This window comes from Symphodus melops (assembly GCF_947650265.1).
Source record: "Symphodus melops genome assembly, chromosome: 1".
Classification (NCBI taxonomy): Eukaryota; Metazoa; Chordata; class Actinopteri; order Labriformes; family Labridae; genus Symphodus; species Symphodus melops.
The window spans coordinates 1,084,899-1,105,389 of NC_136691.1; the positions used below are offsets into that span (position 1 = coordinate 1,084,899).

Consider the following 20,491-nt stretch of genomic DNA (forward strand, 5'->3'; position numbering starts at 1 on the left):
CAGGACTCACACACACACTCACACAGGACACACTGGAGTTATGATTTAACGATGTGGAACATTCTGTCTTGAATTTCCCTCAAACTGAAGTTGAAGGCTGAGATTATTAAAATTGAAAACCCTGAATAACGTAATGTTCCGTTAGCCTCAACAACATGCAGTTTAAAATATAAAGATTCAGAACTATGATAAACTGAACTGCACTTTATTAAATATGATTTTTTTTTAAAGATGAAGTATTTTGTGTTGTGGGAATGCACTTGTTATAAATATTACATGTACAAACATGGATAAGATGAAGGCGCTTTGAAGGAAACCTTGTATATGCAAATAACGTTTTACAGTATTGAGTGTATTAAATCACAGCTTGGCAGACTTCATGACATAAAAGTTGATCCTCAGCGAGCCGAGAGCCGAACAGTGCGTCTCCTCTCATCCTCCTCTCTATTATTTAGGCCCTACAGTGCTCAATACAATCCCACTGTGTATTGGTAGATTTGACATATAGACCTAATTACTGAGTCTATTTCAATGTGTTTGTGATCTCTGCCCTCGCCGCCTGCATCTCATCTGCAGAGAATATCACTGCGGCTGATACAACAATGGGACTTATTATGAGACGCGGCCTTGTGTTTTATCACACACATAAAAAGACATCGTCCCTGGGCTGCTGCTGGAACATGAATGTGAGAACCTAAAGGCATTCAAAGATCAGCTGGGAACTTTGACTGCCGGCTGTAAGTCTCAGAGGAGCGAAAACGTCAGCTGACATTTGAACACAGAAGTTCATTTTCACAAAAATGTCATTAAAAGACATTAATTTACATTTTGTATTTACATTTTGACGCTTTATTTTTTTTAATCCAATTTTAGTATAGCTGTAGTGTCGTTTATTTGCTGCTCTGTGTGTCTTTGAATTGCCCCCCGTGGACAAATAAAGTTTTTTGAATTGAATTGTCGAGGGTTTATGGACCCCCGTGGTCTCTTATGATTAGTAGAACTCTGTTTACAGGTGAAGCTACAAGCTAAATGAAGCGTGCTAACATTAGCCTGCTAACACAACAGTTTAAGCGGCACGTTGCTTGCATTTGACTCCTTCGTGCAAACACGAGTGGAGGCTTCAACATGGAGGAGGCGTGGCCAAACAGCAGTTTGTTTTGGTTTCATGCTGGAGCTCAAGGGCGACACCTACTGGATCAAACAGTGGCACGTTCTTCCTTTAATGACTCCATGTTTGTTAGCATGTGTGCTCAGGTTTAACCACTGCGGTAAAATCAGGAATACATCGATGAGTTTCTGCACCGCTGTGTCGCTCTGCTCGCTACAGCACGGGTGTAGATCTCGTCTAAGTTTAGTGACCTCGTTTAAAAGTATAAACTCCAGGAGGTAGATACTGAGTGTCACAAAGATCACTTTACCTGGTTCTACGTCCAGCGAGCCCGTGTCGATCTGGATGTGCATGTTTCTGTAGGCGGCGGAGCAGAACTCCTCCAGAACGCAGTGCACGGCCTCCGTGACGTTGTACGGCACCGTCTTGGCAAACTTCATCCTGCTGTTGACGACCACGCTGCCCTTCCTGAAGTTTAGGATCTCCAGATCCATGAAGCCCGTCAGGTTGGCCTGCAGGTACGGCAGCAGCTGTGGACAAACACAGAAACAGGCGTTTCAGTTTGAGCCCTGAAAGTTTGAAAAGGTCACGAAGGAGGCGGAGAGTCTGTTCGAGGAATGAAGCTGTTAAATATGCAGACACTTTATTTGATATGAATGGATTAATTTGCGCGCTTTCATTTGTCAAATCGCCTCATCTGTTATCCATGAACTCCCTCGCTGGAGAAAGACATTAGAAAGAAACTCAAATTTATCACAAGTTGTAACCTTGACAAAGATAGTGAACTGCCAAAAACAAAACCACTGCAGGCAAAAAAAACAAAACGTTCAATTCAAAGTCGGGGCAAATAAATTATCTAATCATGAATAAAGAGTCTGAGTGTGAAACAACCTGACTCCTCTCCTGCTGCAAACATCCCGAGCAGATGACAAATCAACATGTTTAACGGTGTACAGCTCTTCAAGCGGAAATTTCCTGATTTACATCCAATTTACTTGTTTATAGTCCGGCTTTAAAGACAGCAGAAGAGTTTAAATCATGTGAAAATCTGCACAGGGGAAAGCTGCTTTGGAGGAAATAATCACCTTATTGGTTGAGTAAATCCTCCTTGAGCTGGATGTCAGAGACGATTTTACTGTTGGTGTGGTCGAGGAGATGAACGGCGTGTTTTCAAATAAACAACTAAATCACGGCTGTAAAAGCTGCTTTTTTATGTGTTATTTAAAATAGAAAGTCAACGACAGTCAGATGCTCCAATAAACACCTGAATACAAACAGTAGACTGATTTATGTTTTAGTTTAGAGGAAGGATGTGCCACATGTTCCACATCAACATAAATGTGTGTGTGTGAGTCCTGGTGGACAAATCTCCCACTCCTACAGTTTTAACCAGTAAAGAAGCGATGTCTCTCGCCTTTCAAGCCACCCAAGGTCACCTTACACAGGATGAGAGCATTTAAGAACATCTGAATATTGGACCTAACGGGATGGATTACTTGTCCTTTGCAGCCTGCCTCGAGTGGACACCCCTTGAACTGCAGTATTTTGCACTTCAGCATTGGCTTCCTTGTTCTTTTTAACGCTGGAGGTGACAGCTGACTACTGTTAGGTTATCTTAGGTATCAGAAGGTGCAGAAGATTGGTTGTTACCAGGGGAGGATGAATTGCTGTTGGAGATTAGCCAATTGGCTTCAAGATTGCATTTAAAACAGTGTCCCACCGGGAAGCATTATTGGCCCGTTTTTATTTAATTTTCTTTTTATAGTCTCATTTGTTTCACATTATAGTATTTTTTTTTTTAACCTCAATGGGTTATTGTCCAGTTTTTTGTGTCTGAATCTTCACTTGAAAGTTGCTACAAAACAAAAAAACTAACTTTTATCTCAAACCATGATCATCATTAAATTGACACCTTAATGGTTTGTATTCACCTAAACAAGTTAAGCGAATATACGTCCATCTTCACCTTCAAACATCAGCCTGTGTTATAATCAAGCTGCACTCTCCAGTGTTTAAAACTGAAGGCTGTACCTCCTGACTGACACGAGATTTGCCTAAAAGTTAGTTTGAGGCGCTACAGCACCCCCTACTGGCGAGGGGAGATTTTTTATTTTTTTTTAAATATATTAAAAATATTTTTGCACAATTTATAAATTCCTTATGACTCTTCTGGGAAAAGATTTTGACACACGTAGGCTATGACGTCTGTATGTTGGTTTTTTATTTAATTATTTTTAGGCCTAATCAACAAGTTGGCGGAAGTGACGTTGTCTACGTCAGGTAGGCTCGTGGCTGCAGACAGACGCTGAGTGAAGTGAAAAGGTTCCCCGCTCGCTCAAGATGAAGCATCATGTTGGACTGAGCTCCAGTAATAAACAAGAGACATGTCTTCAGAGACAGAAACACTGACTGAGTTCCGTCTCTGTGGCCTCACCTGAGCACACCTTCTCAGCCTGACGTCTTCTGACGGCACCATGACCCAGAACAGACTCACACACCTTTAAGTGATGTATGCCCACACACATGTTATGAGCTCCCTGGATACCCGTTCCCTCGTTAGAGACTTTATCTCCACGACCCCAGAGCGCACCTGGACATGTGGACACCTGTAACCAGGACAAGCTGTCTGCAGCTCAAAGTAAGATCAAAGTGCCGCCGTGCACCTTCATATCTATGCAGTGTTACGTCACACTTGTGTTTTTACAATGCGGTGGGTTTTGAGAGTGTGATTTTGATCGTGTGCGTGATGGATTTGGAGAACTGTTTAATGACGTGTAAATATTTGGCGATCATTTCCTCGTGATTTGTTTTTAAAGGTTGGAGATGGAGAAAAGTGTAATTTGTGTTTGTGTTATGAATGTGGAGAGCTGATCAATAACGTGCTTAGATTGTCTGAGGTGATTTCTTTGTGCTGTGTGTAAAAGGATGTTGGAGCTCATAGAGTGGTGTGTGTGTGTGTGTGTGTGTGTGTGTGTGTGTGTGTGTGTGTGTGTAAAAGGAGTGGTGTGTGTGTGTGTGTGTGTGTGTGTGTGTAAAAGGAGTGGTGTGTGTGTGTGTGACAGGTGCAGTGACTCATGCTGATGCCAGCTGATCAAACCTGTTGCATTGTTAAAGTGTTATTGTGAAGTTAAAGTAACAGTGCATGTATTGTGTGTGTGTGTGTGTGTGTGTGTGTGTGTGTGTGTGTGTGTGTGTCCCTGGCTGTGTGTCCCTGAAGAGTGTGAGACAATGACGAGGTGAATCTTCATCTATGTAATTATGTTTAAACATGTAAATGTATATATATTATAAATGTATTGTAACCACAATAAGTTCCAGCGGCCCTGAATGCATCCATAAGTGTTCCTGACTGCTCCTGATGTGATTATGTTGTTTACTGAAGAGATGCAGTAAAGCGGCACGCTGCTCGCAGAGATGACTAACGACGCCTCACTTTGTTTTAGCCATCAGCTCCCTCCCTTTATTTCTTCTGTCATCAAGTTCGCTTCTTTCTAGAGAGTTTTTAAACTCCGAGTAAACAGCACATAAACAAATTAGACTTTCTAAATCAAGTTTGACTCATTTACTCTCTCTCTCTTCAAAAGCCCTCCGGTGCCACATCTCTGCAAAGCGTACAATTAAAACCCAAATATCTGAACGCTCAACACTTTTGTTTCTCTGTCTCCCATACGGCCATACATAATGACTTCTATTGATGCAGTTAACAAAACCATCAGTGGATGAATAGTAAAATCTATTCAGAAGATGAGGCTCTCCAAAGGATTGAGAGGCATATATAGGCCTGAGCTGGTATATTCTATTCATGTGCTAATCACTGCCTGCATTCATTTGTTATCGGCATCCTGAGGACACAGATGACTGAGAGGAGGCCACTTTAAAGCTGGAGATTCATGCTCCTCTTGTGATCCTCGTGCCCATGAGCAAGACGTCGTCCTGGTGAGGGGCTCAGTGGGGATTCTAGCGTCTGTTGGGGCCCTGGGCTGATATCCGTTTGGGAGCCCTCCAACCAGTGTTCAGCAGGGCAACATGAGCGAGTCCTGTCAGATGAGGCCCCCGTCATGTGGAGAGGACATTTTGGATTTGGTCAACTCAATCTCAACAATAAGAAGACTTGTTATCAGAAACGTTTGAAACTGGTGCAAAACATTCAGTGCCAGAAGCCCATAGGGTGAACTCCTTTGAGTGCTAAGCTAACAGCTAACCTGGAGTAGGGTGACAGTGCAACTTGTAACCGCGGTTGGTTCTTTTTTTGAAAAGGTAGCAGAGTTATTAAAAAGACTCTTCTTACTGGACGAAGCCTGAGTGATGTCACTCATCTGTTCCTGCAGACGGCTTCTCACCGTAAACAATAGGACATGGAGCCAGAAAGCAGCGAGTACACCCGAGCCCTTCCAGAGAGGGGGCGTGGTCAGACACAGCTCATTTACATATTTAAAGCTACAGACACAGAAACAGCCTGTTCTGAGCAGGGCTGAAATAGAGGGGTTTATAGACATGATCAAATACAGGATCAGAGTGGAGAGAAAGAGAGAGTAGGATATGACGTACTGGAAAACAGCCACGGGTTAGATTCGAACCCGATGTACAGCCTCTGTGCATAGCATCCTGCGTGAAGGTAAAGTTGTGGGTTGACTCCAGCTGTAAATACATCTCCCTTCTCTTTAGGTCCTTTAAAGTCACTCTAAACAGACTGCATTCTGCCAGATGTTGCCTCTGATCATCAGTGATTTGTTTCATTATTATTTTTGTACTGAAATGATTCCTCTGGGGATTCTGTAAATATGCATGAAACCAAAATCAAAGTGTTCATCTGGAGGGACATAAACACGTTTACGCTCCTTCTGTCCAGCTCTGCACTGCGTCAAATCCAAAGACTTTTTCTCTCTGGTTTGTTCTGTTCATTTGTCCAAAGTTGCCTAGTGCGGGTTGATATACAAAATGTAGGTGACTTGATATATCGGGTAGCTGACGCTCAGTGGTAGAGTCAGTCAGGGGTTCGATCCTGACAGCCACATGTCCAATGTGTCCTTGGAGAAGACATTTAATCCCAAGTTGCTCCCTCTGCTTCGTCAGCGGTGTGTAAATGTCATTAAATGATCACTTTACACAGCAGCCTCCAAAACTACACCCCTCTGAGTCTGCCTTCTCACCGTAAACAATAGGACATGGAGCCAGAAAGCAGCGAGTACACCCGAGCCCTTCCAGAGAGGGGGCGTGGTCAGACACAGCTCATTTACATATTTAAAGCTACAGACACAGAAACAGCCTGTTCTGAGCAGGGCTGAAATAGAGGGGTTTATAGACATGATCAAATACAGGATCAGAGTGGATTTACAACAACACACTTCACACACACGATGAAGAGGAGCGAGGACACTGATTTCACCTGAAGAGGAGGAGGAGGTCATGTGACCTTTAAACACTTTACAGATAATCTACCACTGAATGAGGATTAAACAGACAAAGACAATGAAACAGAAGTTGAAGAATATGGAGCCATGATCTAAAGAGAGAAGTCAGACGTTTTTATTCCCTCAAACTTTTTCTTCTTAAATGTGGAGCAGCTTTTAACCGAGGCTTCTCTGAAAACGAGGAAACTAAGTTGAATCTTTCAGCGTTGCTCCTCTTCCTGTAATGAGTCGTAGTTTGATCAGCCCTCCCTCTTCTTCCTGCTCTCACACACAGCCTGCTGCACCCTGTCCTCATTTCCTGGTTCCCTCCCCTTCAGATCTACAGTTTATAGTTGGGTGTAACCAATAAGAGCTGCACAGTCACATGCACAGTCACATGCTTAGTGCATAACAGGTGAAACTTGTTTCAGTTATGAGGAAGTGAATCCCACACAGTCGTTGTTACAGAGAGGAGAAATGGCGCAGAAAGGAGTTCAGCTGGACCGGGAATCCATCTCTTGTTCCATCTGTCTGGATCTCCTGAAGGATCCGAGGACTCTTACCTGTGGACACAGCTACTGCATGAACTGTATTAAAGGACACTGGGATGCAGAGGATTATAAGGCAGTCTATACCTGTCCTCAGTGCAGAGAGGAATTCATACCGAGGCCTGTCCTGAAGAAAAACACCATGTTGGCAGATTTAGTGGAGAAGCTGAAGAAGACTGGACTCCAAGCTGCTCCTGCTGATCACTGCTATGCTGGATCTGAAGACGTGGCCTGTGATGTCTGCACCGGGAGGAAACTGAAAGCCTGTAAGTCCTGTCTGCAGTGTCTGGCCTCTTACTGTCAGAATCACCTCCAGCCTCATTATGAAGCAGCTGTCTTTAAGAAACACAAGCTGGTGGAGCCGTCCAAGAAGCTCCAGGAGAACGTGTGCTCTCGTCATGATGAGGTGATGAAGATGTTCTGTCGCACTGATCAGCAGTCTATCTGTTATCTCTGCTCTGTGGACCAACACAAAGGTCATGACACAGTCTCAGCTGAAGCAGAAAGGAGCGAGAAGCAGAGAGAGCTCGAGGTGAGTCGACTAAACACCCAGCAGAGAATCCAGGACGGAGAGAAAGATGTGAAGCTGCTCCAACAGCAGGTGGAGGCTATCAATGGCTCTGCTGATAAAACAGTGAGGAACAGTGAGAAGATGTTCACTGAGCTGATCCGTCTCATGGAGAAAAGACTCTCTGATGTGACGCAGCAGGTCAGATCCCAGCAGCAAACTGAAGTGAGTCGAGTCAGAGAGCGTCAGGAGAAGCTGGAGCAGGAGATCACTGAGCTGAAGAGGAAAGACGCTGAGATGGAGAAGCTGTCACACACACAGGACCACATCCAGTTTCTACAGGACTACCCCTCAGTGTCAGCACTCAGTGAATCTACACACTCATCCAGCATCAAGATCCGTCCTCTCAGGTACTTTGAGGACGTGACGGCAGCTGTGTCAGAAGTCAGAGATAAACTACAGGACGTCCTGACAGACAAATGGACAAACGTCTCACAGACACTGACTGAAGTGGATGTTTTACTTTCAGGACCAGAACCAGAACCAGAACCAGAGCCCAAGACCAGAGCTGAGTTCTTAAAACATTCATGTGACATCACACTGGATCCAAACACAGTAAACACAGAGCTGTTATTATCTGATGGGAACAGAAAAGCAACATTAACAGATCAGACCCAGTCTTATTCTAGTCACCCAGACAGATTCACTGGATGGTTTCAGGTCCTGAGTAAAGAGAGTCTGACTGGACGTTGTTACTGGGAGGTGGAGAGGAGAGGATTAGTTTCTGTAGCAGTCACATACAAGAATATCAGCAGAGCAGGGAATGAGTGTACGTTTGGATTTAATGACAAATCTTGGATGTTACTTTGTTCCAACAACAGTTATGACTTTTATCACAACAAAGTTGAGACTCCTCTCTCAGGTCCTCAGTCCTACAGAGTAGGAGTGTACCTGGATCACAGAGCAGGTATTCTGTCCTTCTACAGCATCTCTAAAACCATGACTCTCCTCCACAGAGTCCAGACCACATTCACTCAGCCTCTACATGCTGGACTCGGGTTTTATGGTAGATCCTCTGCTGAGTTGTGTAAACTGAAATAGACATTCAGTCATGTCAGGGACAGCAGATTTAATTATTTGTGTGTGTGTGTGTGTGTGTGTGTGTGTGTGTGTGTGTGTGTGTGTGTGTGTGTGTGTGTGTGTGTGTGTGTGTGTGTGTGTGTGTGTGTGTGTGTGTGTGTGTGTGTGTGTGTGTGTGTGTGTGTGTGTGTGTGTGTGTGTGTGTGAAGCTGAATTTCACTCAAGGGATTAATAGTTAATAAAATAAAATAAATAGACTCTGGTGATCAGAAAAAATCTGTGGACAAAAGACAAAGACCACGACAACTATATAAGGATTTCTCTGTCTCTGATATATATATGTATATATATATATATATATATATATATATATATATATATATATATATATATATATATATATAAGATGGTGATGAGTGTTGATGTTTTCGAGTAAAACTTGTACATATTATAATCTTTAAATGTTGAAGAGTTGGTCTTTTTGCTCTTATAGTCCAAATGTTTGAAACGTTGTCCTGCTCTTATACTCTGATCATCTTTGCTGCCTGGGTGTTTACATGTCTTTTAGTTGTGTGTGTGTGTGTGTGAGTGTGTGATGTGTTATATAAGCACAGGGAAACATGTTGGTGATTAAAAGAGGAAAACATGGAGTGAAAATCAAACTGGGATCAATAAACAGATGATTGGCTGTTAATGGACTCCTGTTGTTCTTCTTCATGACTTGTCCTGCAGCTGTTTCATCACTGAAGAACCAAAAACTTCTTTCTCACATACGTTTGTTTAGAACGATGGATGGATAGAATCCTCCACCACAACAAAATGAAGCTGACGCTGAAGTTTAAAATCCTGCAGTTCCTGGAGTGTCCACTAGAGGCTGGCTGCAGACACACAGGAAGTCACATACACACCCATTCAAACAGCCTGTTTTTTGAATGTTTTGATGACTCATCAGTTTTGATTGGATGAAGGATCAGAGTTATTCACAATAAGGTTCAGCCCTCTGAGTCTGCCTTCTCACCGTAAACAATAGGACATGGAGCCAGAAAGCAGCGAGTACACCCGAGTCCTTCCAGAGAGGGGGCGTGGTCAGACACAGCTCATTTACATATTTAAAGCTACAGACACAGAAACAGCCTGTTCTGAGCAGGGCTGAAATAGAGGGGTTTATAGACATGATCAAATACAGGATCAGAGTGGATTTACAACAACACACTTCACACACATGATGAAGAGGAGCGAGGACACTGATGTCACCTGAAGAAGAGGAGATGAAACCTTTAAAGAGCGTTGATGCAAACTGGCTTTGTATCTGCGGTTTCTCAAGAATCGTGTCAGAATCGTCCTCTAATGGAGCAGCGTACGCTCTTTACAGCAACGCATTTGTCTGAATGTTGGATAATTGGTAGATTCATCCAAGTTAGAAGAGAACAAATGTGTTCTGATTGATTTTTATTCAGCCTTGTTTTCATGCAGCGCTCTAATCATGTTCAGAACGTGTTCTGGAGCTCAGAGGAATACAGCAGTATTGATGTTATTGGAGGGGCGGTTTTAGGGGCTATCAGGGTTGGGGATGCTGACTCATTCTGAATGATTTAATATTCACATCTGGGGGTATCTTATTGGCGCTGCAGCCTCTTAATAGTGGCCACTGGGATCGTCCTAATACAAATGTTTTAATGATGAATAATAGCTATCTGAGTATTGATCCAGGATGAGGTCTCAGGTGAGTCCTTAAAAAAAGTATCAATAAAATGTCTTTCAATAAAGCTGTCCATGTGAAGACAAACCTCCGAACATAAACAGAAGAGGGTTAACAGATTAAAACTGCATCCATCCCCGTGTGTTCCCTCACTAACGGAGCGGACGTGCTGCAGTCGACAAGACCTCGCTTGATATTGCTTCTCGTCGGAGTGGACCACGGCACCAAACCCGTCAAGGTTCAGAAACTACACTCAATGCTTTCAAAAATTAGATTTCAACTGTTTATGTATTAAAAGGTATTTTTATGTTACAAAGAAGCCGCCATGTTGTTTCTGCTTTGAATGATGGGGGAAAGAGATTTTCCTGTCCAAAACCAATCAAATGGCAGATTACGCTTTTTACATTACGCATATTTGAATATTGTTTACTGAAGATCAGCTTTTGTCCCTCCCCTTTGCCTTTGCCTACTTGCCAAACATCCCATAATCCTTTGCCCTCCTCACCCGATGCAAAGTGAAAGGGGCACAAGAATAGTCACGGAAGAGTAAATGCAGAAGAAGTCGTAATGAAACTCAAAGAGAACGGTCACACACAACCAAATGAATCTTCTTCATTGTCTAAATGTCAAGAAGTTCACTTCTTTGAGTACATCTTCAAAGCTCTGTTTCTAAAAGGTGTCTAATGTGAGACATTTATGGAGCTGGAGTGATAAAATCATTGAGTACCTTACAGTTAAAATTGCCTTCAAAGATAAATGAAAAAGTTTCCACGACTGCAAAACAGAACTAACTTTCAACTAACCGTTACTACTCGTTAAACCCTTAAATAAAAGGTTTTAGTACACATGAGGGATCCCAGTCCAGCCCTTTCATGAGGGGAAGTGAAGTTGTGTTTGGGGCCTTTTTGACCTTGGACAGCTGAAGAGAAACAGGGAATGTTTGGAGGAGAGAGCAGGAGGAATGACATGCAGCAAAGTGCCAAGATCGGATATGAACCCACAGTCGCTGCGACAAGATTTAGAGCGTCTGTGGGGCTATCGGTGGCTGGTGAATGTTTTCATCTACCAGCTACCTTGGCCAGTAAGTCAGAAAGCTAGTTGTGAACACTGCTGTGTCTGCAATGTGCCTCGTTCCTTTGTCCTGGTTACGACCTGGCCCCCTACTGGAGGACGCAGCGCTACATCTATTCAATTTGAATCATAGATGTTTTCATGGGTATTTAATCATTTAATGGAGACTTACCAGGTGTAAGAATCGGTTCTCCAGGGCTCTGTACTCCGGTGACGTCTTGTTGAACAGATCCTCGGAGAAGTCCATGTTGGTGACGCGCAGGCTGAAGAACACTACCAGCTCTTTGCCCGGAGCTGCCGTGGTCATAGACGGTGTGGTCAGGTATTTAATCGGGGGCGGGGCGGTGATGCTGACAGTGCTGACCTCCTCTTCCGCAGGTAAAAAGCTGCTCCCTTCCTCCAGCAGCTGGTTTGCGTCTGTGGTTGGTATGTCCATTTTATCCAGCTCCTCCGCTAAGTCCCTCACAGTCTCGTCGACAGCATCTTCAGATGCTGCAGGCAGGCTGGTTTGGCTTTCAAGCCCTTTCATTTCCAACTCTTCATCAATAATGACGACGGCCGGCTCACTGTGCCCTGGCTCTGCCTCCTCCTCTTTGATGTCATTCTCAGAAGTGTCAGGGATTACAGCGGGCCCTGCTACCTCAAAAAGTCCAGAGTCTATAGTCGGGATGGGCGCGACCACGTCGACAGAATTAGTAAAGATGTCTGAAACCGGTTGTTCTGTTACACCGCTGTCTGTTTCTGGGGATGAATCGCTCTCTTGTGTCTCCTCAGGCGCCTCCTCTGTGACTTCAGCGGCCTCTGATGTCTCCGACTCGTCTGGAGCGATCGCCTCTGTGAAATGTCAGGCAGAAAAGACAACTTTAGACATCGGTGCTCAGGATTTTCACATAACGCTACAGAGACCTGCATGCTTAGAGAATTATACAAAACTAACTGCTTCAAGCTGAATTTTAGTTTGAATCACCTCCTTGCCATTTAAAATAATCCTCCAGTGACTGACATGATCCTGAATCCAGCCTGATGTTGAAGAGACGATCTGAAACAGTGGTACTTGGGATGTAACGATACCTCTCAACACGACTAAAAATATGGACAACTCAATTTAATGAGACAAAAACACATGTTGCATTACTCTCATTGAACCAGCAGAGGGCACGATGTGATTTTGTCAGTAGCTGGAGAAGGGGACGTGCAGACATGGCGGAAGCGAGGGAAGACTTTGAGATTGAGTTTGCATATTATTTGAAAATGGGAGTGGACATTAGAGGTAAGCAGGAAACTGACAAGACGACAACACTGTTCCTACTACTGCAGGAGAGTAATAAACTACATATATATATGGTTATGTATTAATAGCAAGAAAGTGCATTGATACCGATGTCACATCGTTCAATTTGGCAGCAAAGCTGTGGTGACGTTTAAAGACACTTTGCTGATGGTGCATTTCACAAAAAAATCCCCAATAAGAAGTAGTGGAAGCCAAACTATTTTAAACTTTTATTTGTAAAGGGACCACGTACAATATCAAACACAAATGTTGCCAATTGATTTATTGCCCCACAGTTAGCTTAGAGCTAACTACATGATGTATTTGCAGTAGGGTTGTCGTCAAGACCACACGAACCATGACCACGAAAAAACCAGAGTGCTCCGGAACCAAGAGAAGACCAAGACCAAAGACCACGGAAGGGCGAGACCGAGAGAAGACCAAGACCATAAATATCACAGAATAATCACTTGGGCCGTAACATCGGGAAGAAAATTTAACTACAGATGAGTTAGTTGATTTTTTTTTAGAAAGAGCTGTTTCCCTTCTGATCACAGTAATGAAAAAAACAGCCTGGCAGTGTTCTTTACTGGTTTTGATTTAAATATCTAGAGTCTGCCCGGTCTGAGACCAAGACAAGACAGTGTCAAAAATGGTCTTTGGAGAAACACGACACTACACTGCATACGTGCATGAAAAAGTTTGTATCCACTTTCAGCAAACGTTGAAACGAAGTTAAAGCAGCATTATGGATTTTTTGCAAACACCAAGACGTTGAGGAAAGGGAAGCAAAAGACCTGAGATATGCAATCTATTCAAGAGCAAACATGACCAGCCTCGCTCTACACGTGGCGCAACGGCATCCTGATCAGCTGCTACTCGCTACACAGGACCAGCGTATGGCGCCCCAGCCCACACGGACTGAAACTCATGAACAGCCAAAACTTCCCTCAGCTTCTGAACGAGCTCAGAAGAGCAATTTGTAAAAACTTGCGTCCATACATCATAGTTTGTAATGATTACCGTAACTCGGCGGTTAACTACTGACACTGATTAAATCGTATCATGATCCCAGTATCGTGATAATCACATACTCAGACTAATCAAAAGGGAGATAAGCTTTCAGCAGGTATGCAGGCATAAACACTGAATTATCTTCTGTTATGTCAGAGCATAACGCTATCAACATAGCTCACTGCCTTTGCTCGGGAATAACGTCTCGCCCGGCACAGCAACAGATGCATTTTTCCTCACCTGAACTTTCTTCAAGCCCTTGATCACTCTTCGATGTTTCTGGGGTTGGACCAGAATCCCCCTCCACTTGTGTGTCTTCACTGTCAGAATCCTCCTCGGTGAAGTCAACGACGGTATACTCGTGGTCAAGTTCAGCTGAGTCTTCTTCCGAAGGTTGGATGTCCACCGGTACAATGGTTAAGTTGTCTTCCTCGTGGGGGTGTGGGCTGCCAGGTGTGACTGGAGGAAGGTACTCAAACTCTTCATTAACCTGAACAGTATCTTCTCCAAAGTGAAGGTCTTCCTCGCTGTCCAACGGTTGAAGGATTGTAATGGACTGAGCTGGCGGTTCAGTAATATTCTCCTCGGGTTCTGGTTCAACTATAGCCTCCTCTGGACTTGCTTCTGTGGCTTCAACAAGTTCCTCTTCAGGCTCTTGTTGCTCTGAAATCCCCGGTAAGTCTTCTGGTGGCACCACATTATCAGAGTCCTCCCCTAGTTCTGTTTCTTCCTGTGGGATCTCTTGTTCTTCCTCTAAAACAACCACCACTTCTGTTGGATTTTCCTCTGGAAGTAGCATCACAATCCCTACGGTGTCCTCCTCTGGATGTGCCACAGCTGGTTCTTCTATTTCCCCTGGCGCTGGTACCATTTCAGTGACCTCTACTTCTTCTTCACTTGTTTCTGAAACCTTTTCTGGTTCTTCCACGGCTTCAGCAATCTCAGACATCTCATCACTTGTCTTTGTAACTTCTGGGACATGCTCTTCATGTTCTGGAGCAGGTTCAGGTGTTGGTATGAATACCTCAACTACGCCTTCAACTTCTTCCTGTACTTCGAAACTCTCATCTATGTCCCCCTTTGATTCTTTAACCTGAACATTTGGTTCTACGATGTCAACGACCTCTTCTGTTTCTACAGGTTCAGCAACTTTTATGGCTTCCTCTTCATCTACCTCTGGTTGGAGTTCAAGAACTTCAGGTACTGTTTCTTTGGTGCCTTCAGGCGCTTCTTCTTCAGAAGGTTCTTCTGTAGTCCCTTCTGGTTCGGCTTCATCAACTACCTGTACTTCTTGAACTGGAACCTCGCCTACATCCCCACCAATGTTTGACTCATCTTCTGCTTCTGGAGCTTGTTCTGAAGCTTTATCCTCCGGTTCTGGACCTGCAGGTGACACCTCAACTATGACTTCCTTTGGTTCTTCTTTCACTTCAACTGTTTCCTTTACTGGCTGCAGAACTTCATCAGATTCTTCTGGCTCCGAGACCTCATCTAACTCGCTCTCCTCCATTTCTTTTGGTTCTGACACGGCCACAAACTCGTCTTCTGGCTCTGAAACCTCAGCTTGTTCTGTTTCTGGAAATTCTGCTACCTCTTCTTCTTCTTCTGGCTCTAAATGTTCTACTGTTTCCTCTTCAGCAACTTCTTCCTCTGGATCAAAAACTTCCCCTAACTCTTCTACTACGGCTACTTCTTCTAAACCGTCATCTTCCTTTGTCTCTGAAACATCAGGTTCTACATCTTCATCTTCCTCTGGTTCTGAAACCTCGGCTACTTCATCTTCCTCTGATTCTGAAACCTCATCTACATCTTCATCTTCCTCTGGTTCTAAAACCTCAGCTACTTTCTCCTCTGGTTCTGAAACCTCAGCTACTTCATCTTCTTCTGGTTCTGAAACCTCGGCTACTTCATCTTCTTCTGGTTCTGAAACCTCGGCTACTTCCTCCTCCTCTGGTTCTGAAACCTCGGCTACTTCCTCCTCCTCTGGTTCTGAAACCTCGGCTACTTCATCTTCCTCTGGTTCTGAAACCACGGCTACTTCATCTTCCTCTGGTTCTGAAACCTCGGCTACTTCATCTTCCTCTGGTTCTGAAACCACGGCTACTTCATCTTCCTCTGGTTCTGAAACCTCAGCTACTTCTTCTTCCTCTGGTTCTGAAACCTCATCTTCATCTTTCTCTAGTTCTGAAACCTCAGCTACTTTCTCCTCTGGTTCTGAAACCTCGGCCACTTCATCTTCCTCTGGTTCTGAAACCACGGTTACTTCATCTTCCTCTGGTTCTGAAACCTCGGCTACTTCATCTTCCTCTAGTTCTGAAACCTCGGATACTTCATCTTCCTCTGGTTCTGAAACCTCGGATACTTCATCTTCCTCTGGTTCTGAAACCTCGGCCACTTCATCTTCCTCCGCCTGTAAAACTGCAGTTACTTCTTTCTCCTCAAGTTTTGAAAGGTTGTCTTCTTCCTCTGGTTCTAACACTTCTAAATTTCCTCCAATCACTTCTTTGTCCTCTTCGAGATCCACAATCCGCTCGGTTGGTGGCTGTCCTGTGATTTCTGGGAGTGTTGTGATCATGAGTCCCATGTCCTCTGCAGCAGACGCCGTAGTCAATAAGTGATTTGTGGTTGTTGCAACAACATTCAGACGAAGATCCTCGCTGTCTTCATCAACAGGTGTCAGGTCCTCCTCTGATATTAGGTTAGGGGACAAACTGACGTACGGTGCGTCAGTCTCCAGCTCGGGAGTCCCGGGAGGAGTCGGGATGTAGTGTCTCACAAGTTCACCGGTTTTGTCGTGATGAATGGTTTCAATCTCATGTGTAATGATTGGCAATTCCTCTTCCTCCCCGTCGTCTTCATTTGATGGCTCGAGCTCACTCGCATAAATTGCCTCTGACTCATCAGTAATATCCTCGGAGGCTGGGGGAGGATTGCTGCTCTCTGCCATCCCCACAGTCACTGCCATCATCTCAGGATTCTGCAGAGATGCCGGGTCTGACACGGTGATGAGGGCATTCTCCTCCTCCTCCTCACCTCCTGGTTTATCAGCGTCTGGCGCTTCAGGAGAAACTTCAAACTCATTGTTTGACTCCGGCTCATTTGACTGAGAAAAGACGGATTCACAACACAATTAATGCAATATATAAAAAAGGTTTTCATTGCCATTGCAGAACACAGTGTTCAAATTGGTGTTTGATTCTAAGAGCTCAGTCATGCTTAAATTTATTAGTGTTTTTCTTAGAGGCAGAGTTGGTCATTTTGATAAAAGTAGCACGATTGTGAAAGTGGCATTCCCTCAGTGCTCCGTCTGCACCCAACCCCTCCCCTCTGTGCTCCTTCTAAAGCCACGCCCCCTCCCCCCTGTGCTCCTTCTAAAGCCACACCCCCTCCTCCCTGTGCTCCCTTCAGAGCCACGCCCCCTCCCCTCTGTGCTCCCTCTAAAGCCATCAGAGAGCAGGGAGACAGGGAGGCTGTGATTGGTTCATCAGAGAGCAGGGAGACAGGGAGGCCTGTGATTGGTTCATCAGAGAGCAGGGAGACAGGGAGGCCTGTGATTGGTTCATCAGATTGGTACCTCGTGGCAGACATTGGTTGAAGTTTTTACAGACTTACAAACTGATACAGATGATGGATTTACTTTGTTCCTTTTTCAGAGAACAGGAGTTATTCATTTCTATCAGGACCTAAAGACAATTTCAACCAACATCTGTAAAAGCAGATCTGAAGGAAATGACCGACCCTGCCTTCAAATTTATTGTGCTCAACTTCATTTCTACTATCTAAATGGCTTTTATATCTGTCAGTCCTTCACTCAACATTTAGGAAACCGCTCACCTCTTCTGGTAGATTAATTGAAGAGGTTGACGTCAGCGCTGGAAGGAGAATATCCTCTGTAAAATAAAGGAGAACTAATAAAGGACTTTTTACGAGCAGGTTGGATAAAACACTAAAACATTCCCACCAGTTTGGTACAACAAACAGCTGGGGACTTCAACACTGTACCTCGTTCAAAGCTGAGTGAATCCAGGTCGATCGGCAGCGAGGCGTCCTCACGTAAAGCCTTGCTGACCATCTCCCTGAAGCCCGAGCTGCCCGAGGAGTCCGGAGCGTCGGTCCCCGTCTCAGAGCTGATTTTAGGGATGTTGTTCTCAAAGAGCAGAGAGTAGTGCACTGTGATTCCTCCGAGCCTGAAAAGGAGATATTTTCTCTGTGAGTTTGATGACTCTCCTTCTTCCGCCCACCTGTATTGATTTATTAATCTACAGCCGACCTTCTGCAGAGAGAAGCACACTGTGCTTTTGGATGGTGAAAATCTCATCTACAGCTTCTTTTGCATTGGTGATATTCAACACAAAGGGTCTAATTTGTCAGTGTCAGGAATAATGGAAATGTTAATAACTCTCAATGACTCCGGATTAACGGGGGTTTGGACTCACAGCTTAAAAAGGCAAAGAGGCCGAGCTCAGTTCAAACACACAGCACGTGCCAAACGATGTAAGGAAACAAGTTGTGTGGTGCTTACTTAAAAGTCAGACATCTCTATCGTCAATTAAAGTAAATAAAAGGCCTGGAAACTTCTTACATATTCTGAGCAGCTCGTGTCAAATGGCAGAAAATGAGCTGATTTGCACAGATGTGCCTCTGATTGGAATAACAACGATGCAACTTTCGCCTCCTTTGTTCGAAGCGCCTGCCAAACAAAAAGCTCTCCTTCATTAGGTTTCAGAGGCAGTCGTACACCGCATCACTTTGTTCCAAACTCAGACAGCTCTCTGTGTGCAGAGGACCTGAGCGTGTCTGTGAACACAAGCTGAGCCTCCTCTTTTTAAAGGAACTGAACGCCACACATGCAAGCCGGAGAACATCTAGCTGTCTGCGTCTGCAGCCTTGCCCCGACGCTGAATATATAAACAGCACACCTGTTGCAAATCGTGTCATCACCCAGCATCTGAGAGGAGCTTGTGCTCTGTTCTGATGTTCGCTGTGATGGAGGCGCGTGGGTGCAGCTCGCGTGTAATGAAAGTCTTTTTAAAGTTTCAAGAAAAAGAGGAATGTGCCTTTCACTGTTTTCCTGAAGCAGCTCAACCACACGCCTGAGCACAAACAAACACAGCGTTAACATTTAGTCCTTTTCATGTGGCTTCTGAGATGTCTTTGTCTGATGTACGGAGCAGCTCTCTTCGGCTGGTTTCGACGTCCTTTCATTAACAGCGGAGAGTTTCACGTCTGATCACTTCAGGAGGACTGCTCCGGAGATTCTCTTGACCTGGTCATTCACACATGCGCCTCACAGCGGGAGACTTTCCCTGTCTGACAGGAAATAAAGAGGCAGAGGTGGCAGACGTCCTCCACACGACGCTCTAATGAGAATCTGTTTCTATCAGCAGCAGGTTGATGAGAGCACGGAGACGGTAGCCTTGTGTTTCTACAGTGTGTCCTGTAAAACAAACCACAATCACAACCGACGAGGAAGCTGGACCAAAATGTTTTGGATGTACGAGCTAACAGTTAGCCACACTTAGCTTGAGCACTAGGTTTGTTTACTCGTAAAGAGGATGTTTGTTCAGGGTGGGGTCTCTCCTTGTTAGTGTGTGGGATGCTGAGTTCCTCGCCGCACACTACAAGAACTGATCTGTCCTTCTGTCATGATTTGTCGTCTTGCGTCGGCTCTCACGGTTTTAAAATATCGTTTAATATTTCATGGTGCCAGGCCACAAAACAACCACAAAGAGACAAATACGTCGCAGCAAGCAAGCTCCAAATCAGCCATTATTTAAGCTACTGAATGACTGACTGGCCGTGAAGCTTCTCAGACTTCAGTCAAATTAATTCACTCAAAAGAAATAGATCAGGCACGTCTTGCATTGAAAAGTCGACGTTCCTTTGGGTGAGAGTGTGAATAACTTCGGGGTAAAAGTATGAAGCCAGTAAAGAGACGTGTCGTCCCAGAATCAGACACATTATGTGTGGTTTCTCCTCGTCTTGTGAGCCTGGCAGACAAAAAGCAGGGAGGGGGAGCTGTGAATTCTTCATGAGATTAGAGGACGAGCTCCCGCTGAGTCTTCGTCTCCGTGTTATTGGCTGTGACAGCGCCAGACACCGCAGGGGAACGCAAATTAACCAGGGGGGGGGAGCAGCTCGACAATTACTGTATCCACACGGCTTCCTGTCTCATCGCTCACCTGCCTCCTCTGATAACGAGAGGGAAGAGCGAGCGCTGTGACAAACTTTGGAGAAACTATCGGCACAACACGCCTCGCGTAAACTTTAACGAGTGGAAGAACATCTTCTGATTCTCAGCAGTCGAGTGTTTGCTGCTTTGTTAGACTCGTCTGGGCAGCTTAAACAACCCTCCCCTTTTCCTTTTCTGCACCTGATTTAGAGCCAAACAAGCGTTGAGCTGCACACTGGCAGGAGGCTGCACAAACACACGGGGAGGGGGGGGGAAATGTTTAATCTGTGTGTGTCACTTACCCGTCAGTGTCCGGGGTCTCGCTGGCGTTGGGGGAGAGAAAAAGAAGATGTAAGAACTGGAAATGAAAACTGTGACAGAGAGCAGACTTCCAACAGGGTGAGGAGGAGCACCGAGACGTGTCGCTTCCACTTTCGCACCAAAACCAAAACCATGAACATTTTGTTGGCCTGAAGAGGCAGAAAGATCGATTTGGAGTCATAAAATATCACGACCGATCTGAAAAGAAATGAACCATTAAAACGGCTTTATGTTGACTGTGTGGAGCTTTGAGTCACCAACAAATCAAAGACAGAACATTCGTCCAAAAACATGTTCAAATGTGAGTCAG

The 20,491-nt window shown here is 44.6% G+C and overlaps 2 protein-coding genes across 2 annotated transcripts in view; one reads left to right on the forward strand and one right to left on the reverse strand.

Moving 5' to 3' along the window:
- LOC306832016 (uncharacterized protein) overlaps positions 1 to 20,491 on the reverse strand; it is a gene marked incomplete at both ends in the record, with an annotated part of 36,493 nt that overhangs the window by 1,698 nt on the left and 14,304 nt on the right. Inside the window, 6 exons of the mRNA XM_079356377.1 lie at positions 1,419 to 1,638; positions 11,577 to 12,238; positions 13,929 to 16,791; positions 17,523 to 17,578; positions 17,691 to 17,875; positions 20,163 to 20,183. Of these exons, the coding sequence (XP_079212503.1) occupies positions 1,419 to 1,638; positions 11,577 to 12,238; positions 13,929 to 16,791; positions 17,523 to 17,578; positions 17,691 to 17,875; positions 20,163 to 20,183 (4,007 nt within the window). The remainder of the gene's footprint in view (positions 1 to 1,418; positions 1,639 to 11,576; positions 12,239 to 13,928; positions 16,792 to 17,522; positions 17,579 to 17,690; positions 17,876 to 20,162; positions 20,184 to 20,491) is intronic.
- LOC306824784 (tripartite motif-containing protein 16-like) overlaps positions 6,242 to 20,491 on the forward strand; it is a 103,020-nt gene continuing 88,770 nt past the window's right edge. Inside the window, exon 1 of the mRNA XM_079345133.1 lies at positions 6,242 to 8,697. Coding sequence (XP_079201259.1) covers positions 6,976 to 8,655 — 1,680 coding nt within the window. The 5' untranslated portion in view covers positions 6,242 to 6,975 and the 3' untranslated portion in view covers positions 8,656 to 8,697. The remainder of the gene's footprint in view (positions 8,698 to 20,491) is intronic.